The sequence below is a fragment of the Myotis brandtii genome, unplaced genomic scaffold, assembly GCF_000412655.1.
Source record: "Myotis brandtii unplaced genomic scaffold, ASM41265v1 scaffold293, whole genome shotgun sequence".
Taxonomy (NCBI): domain Eukaryota; kingdom Metazoa; phylum Chordata; class Mammalia; order Chiroptera; family Vespertilionidae; genus Myotis; species Myotis brandtii.
Window position 1 is genome coordinate 2,413,535 of NW_005361201.1, and position 4,177 is coordinate 2,417,711.

The window sequence follows — 4,177 nt, forward strand, 5'->3', positions numbered from 1 at the left end:
ATTATATTATACTATACTATAATATATTGATAGAATAAACATTAAGGCCCCTTAATTCTTAAGCCAATTACTTCATTTTGGTTTCCAGCAAAGAAACAGCAAAATATTGCATCACAGGTAGACAGAAGCATTGTTATGTTTCATATTTGCATCTAGAGGAATCATAGCATTGCCTTTAAAAGCATGGACACTTGTGTTGTATTTCATGATGTCATCACTGGACTAAAACCTTGAAGCACATCAATCTCTAGTAACTTTGTAGAAAACAATGAGCTCACAAAGTTGAGCACAAAGAACACTCCAGAAGGATAGTAAAGAATAAAACCCAAACAACACAATGCAGTGTCAGATAAGCCAAAAGAAAATAGAGTTCCAAGAAAATAGAAATCGTTAATAATGTCAAGTTTTATTCTTGAAAGATACAATAAAATGAGGATTAAAATGTTCCTTGAGTATAATGACAGGAGACAATTGGTTTCTCTGGGGTGATGGGTAGAACTACCTGTGTTAAGGGGTAGGAAGGGAGGTAATGGAGATGGCAATATCTGTCTTTGAAGGACAGGAGAGAAGTTTCACTTATGTCTCCTGCTACATCTATACTATATGTGAGCAACATTTATGACTTTTATCTGTACAAGAAAGATAAATGTTTCATGGTAGCAGTTATCTTACTGTGACTTGACTTTTGAGGTCAATTAAAAGAGTCTCTTAAGAAGTCTCTCTATTTGAATCTGTAGCTAATTTTTTGTATATATATTTTTCAGGTATAGAGATCACAGATATCCCCCTAATCACGCAGAGAAATACTCTCATAATATGCAATTCTGGCACGTCCTTGCTGCCAAAATGACCTTCATCATAGTCATGGAGGTAAGCCCTTCTTAGCATTCATTCCAGTTAGTCTTTCTGCTCCCTTTAGCCATATATGTCTAAAGATATCTGCTTAGAAAAGAATTAGCATTATCTCAATAAATTGTTTTGATATATTTGTTGTCATAGAAAGCAATGTAGGGATATTTTCAGTATAATGAGTGCCTGTTATTCACTTACTAACTATCAAGGTGTCAGAAAAGAAAAAATATGGCTACATCCCTTGAGGGACAGGAAAAAGGCAGAGGACCCACTGATTTTACTGAATACCTTTACATATTGGTTGCAGTGGCTATAATAATAACCTTGTAAGTTAGACTTTATTATTATTTGCCCTTGTAAAATGACTCTGAGACTTATCAAAATAAGATATTTGGTTGAAAGATAATCAGCTAATATTAAACCTGGGTTTTGATGCCAGATGTCTCACTCCCAAGCCTCTGCTCTGTCCACTATATTATGTTTCTCCCTTGTGGAATTTCCAGTATAATTTTAGATATAAGACATGCAGTAAGAAAGAACAAATACAGAGGTGGTATTTGACTAAGACACAAATTGAGAGCTACAAATCGTAAGACATGAAAGCCAATAAGGGAGAGACAAGTCAATGTAAGGCACTTTTTTTACTCTACAGTGAATCTCAATAATGGAAAAGTCTAATGCAAGCACACACAAAGTCAAATCAGTTTTTCTTTTTATATATGTAAGTAATTTTTAAAAATCAAATAATTTTGCACAATAAAGAAAAGAGAGCAGTCTTATGTAGCATTCCTCCACATGTTACCCCTCCCCCTTTCTCTCTTTCTCTATCTTTTCTTTATCACTCTTTCATTCCTACATTTTTCATCACCTTTCAGTCTGGTAAATTGCATTAGGAATCTTTTGATATTTTTGTTTTTGTTTATTCATTATTCTTACTAATTTTTGCAATTATCACAGGCTCTGACTCATTGTCTTTTTGGGATTTCTCTTTACCTTCTCTTGTATTAATTACTATATTTTCTGCAATCTATGTTTCTCCCTTTTTTGGATTGATAGTTTATTTTAATGAAGTACATCTTTCAGTAATTTGCTGAGGAAAATTATGGGCCATCAATTTTTGAAAACTTGCATATTAAAAATATATTTTCTTTCATTATCGATGATTAATTGGTATGAAATTCAAGATTGAAAGTCATTTTCCCTAAAAAATGCTTAACTATCTTTATTTAGGTATCCTGAATTTTTCTTAAAGACATTGCTCTATTTTCTGTTAGTTTTTCCCTGGGTTGGAGCCAGTGTTGTTATGAAATGCAAATGCAAAACCATTCTGATTCCCTAGTCTTTATAAATTTTTTTGTTTTTTGTTTTTTGTGTTTTTTTTTTTTTTTTTAATCCTCAAGTCGAGGATATTTTTCCATTGTTTTTTTTTAGAGAGAGGGGAAGGGAGCGGGGGAAACAGAGAGAAACATTGATGTGAGAGAGACACATCGATTGGTTGCCTCCTGCCCAGGGCCAGGGAACCATTGCAAGTTTAAGTGCAAGCTTTCTCTACTCTGGAGTCTGTTATTACTATTCCCTCCCTTCTTTTTGTCTTTGTTGGTTATATCTTTTAAATTTTATTTTCAAGTATTTTATTAGGTTTTTAGGAGGGAGCATAGAAAAAAGAGTATATTCAATGACATGTTCAACCTCAATTTCTGTATTACATATTTTAGAATGTATTTATTTGTTTACTATTGGTCTTTGTAGGAAAGTTCCAGACAGGGGCCATATCTTCTTTATTTTCCTGGTACTTCCTACATTGAGCACAGTTTATTGAATGAATGAAATTATTTGTAAGAGCTTCCTGCTGAACATTTGACAATTCTAACAGTGTTGTTTTTTGTTTGTTTGTTTGTTTGTTTGTTTTTGTTTTGTTTTTAATGTTTTCTCTAGCATGTTGTGTTTTTAGTTAAATTTTTGTTGGCTTGGATGATCCCTGATGTTCCAAAAGATGTTCTGGAGAAAATTAAGCGAGAAAAGCTAATGACAGTCAAGATTCTCCATGACTTTGAGCTTAAGAAATTAAAAGAGAACTTGACATTTGATTCTAGTGAATTTGACAAGGAATTCATGATTCACGAAAACAAAGTATAGCTGGCTAAATCAACAATCTAGTCAACAAAATGAGTAAGCAGCTGGTAGCCTGACTGGCTTCACATTTTCCCTAGATTAGGGCCAGAGGCCAGAAGCCATGTGTCAATTTTATCCCTTCTCCTTTTTTAACTCAAATTTTTGTACACTTTTATAGAGGCCAACTTTGTGAGGTCAGAAGAATACCTTCTCTGCTCCATTGGCTGGGCCCTCCCTAGATATTGTTTTCTGGGATTCTATAAATGATTGTTAAAAGTGCATGTGGAATCAGAATATGGAAAATCATGGAATGTTGCAGTTTATAATCCAACACTGGACTAGGGCTGTCCCGTCACCTTCCAGTGCATCTGCACATTTTCATGGTCTTCTACTGGGTTGTTTCATATCACTTTCCCATCAAGAAAAATGTTGGGACAAAGAGAAAAGAAGTGAAGGGGCTTAAAAGGCCATATTTAACCTGCCATTTTAGACTATGCAAATGAAAAACCAAACTCAGATGACATAAGAAGACCCACATATTAAGTATATTGGGTAAATATCATGGCGAGAGTATGTTTCTGAAGTTGTCCTGAATAAGTGAAACTTTCATAAGAATCCCAGGTGGTCCTTCAGGTAAATGCAAAATTGCTTTTTCAAGAGACTGAACATTTGGGTTTCAACAAAAGACTAACAATTCAGTTGTTTAAAGATAACGTTTTGGTAAAAATAGTTTGAAGACTGGATTGTTTTATCTGGAAAAGAGTATTAAGAAGTTATTAGATTGTTTCAGGTCTTTGACTGAATGAAAGATATTTTAAAGCAGTAATGTCTTTTCTTTGTAGTTAAGAAATGCAAGACAATGTATATTGATTAATTTATTGACCTTAATATAAAAATGTTGAATTATTTTTAAAAAATTATTTGTCTTCTACAATGCCTTTTTTCATCATGAAGCTTGTTTGAGCATTAGCTATTTGTATGTTAGGCACAAGTTGTTTATGAAATTTGATTTTTTTGTTTAAAGTAATCTCAAATCTTTTAATGCATTTACAATCTTTTATATTGATTCATCCTTTTATACAATGTTCAGTGCCTTGCCCCTATGCCTTTGACACACAGTGGTATTGTTGGCTATTGATTTGATGTGATTTGACATCAATCACAGAGTTTAACACCAAAAATGGATCAACAAAATAAGAATGAGGTGGTAATT

General features: G+C 33.2%; 1 protein-coding gene across 1 annotated transcript in view; it reads left to right on the forward strand.

Annotated features, from left to right (window-relative positions):
* The window catches only part of ANO5 (anoctamin 5), a 70,141-nt gene extending 66,266 nt beyond the window's left edge, over positions 1 to 3,875 (forward strand). Inside the window, exons 21-22 of the mRNA XM_014542241.1 lie at positions 765 to 870; positions 2,788 to 3,875. Of these exons, the coding sequence (XP_014397727.1) occupies positions 765 to 870; positions 2,788 to 2,988 (307 nt within the window). The 3' untranslated portion in view covers positions 2,989 to 3,875. The remainder of the gene's footprint in view (positions 1 to 764; positions 871 to 2,787) is intronic.
* Positions 3,876 to 4,177: the final 302 nt, after the last annotated feature.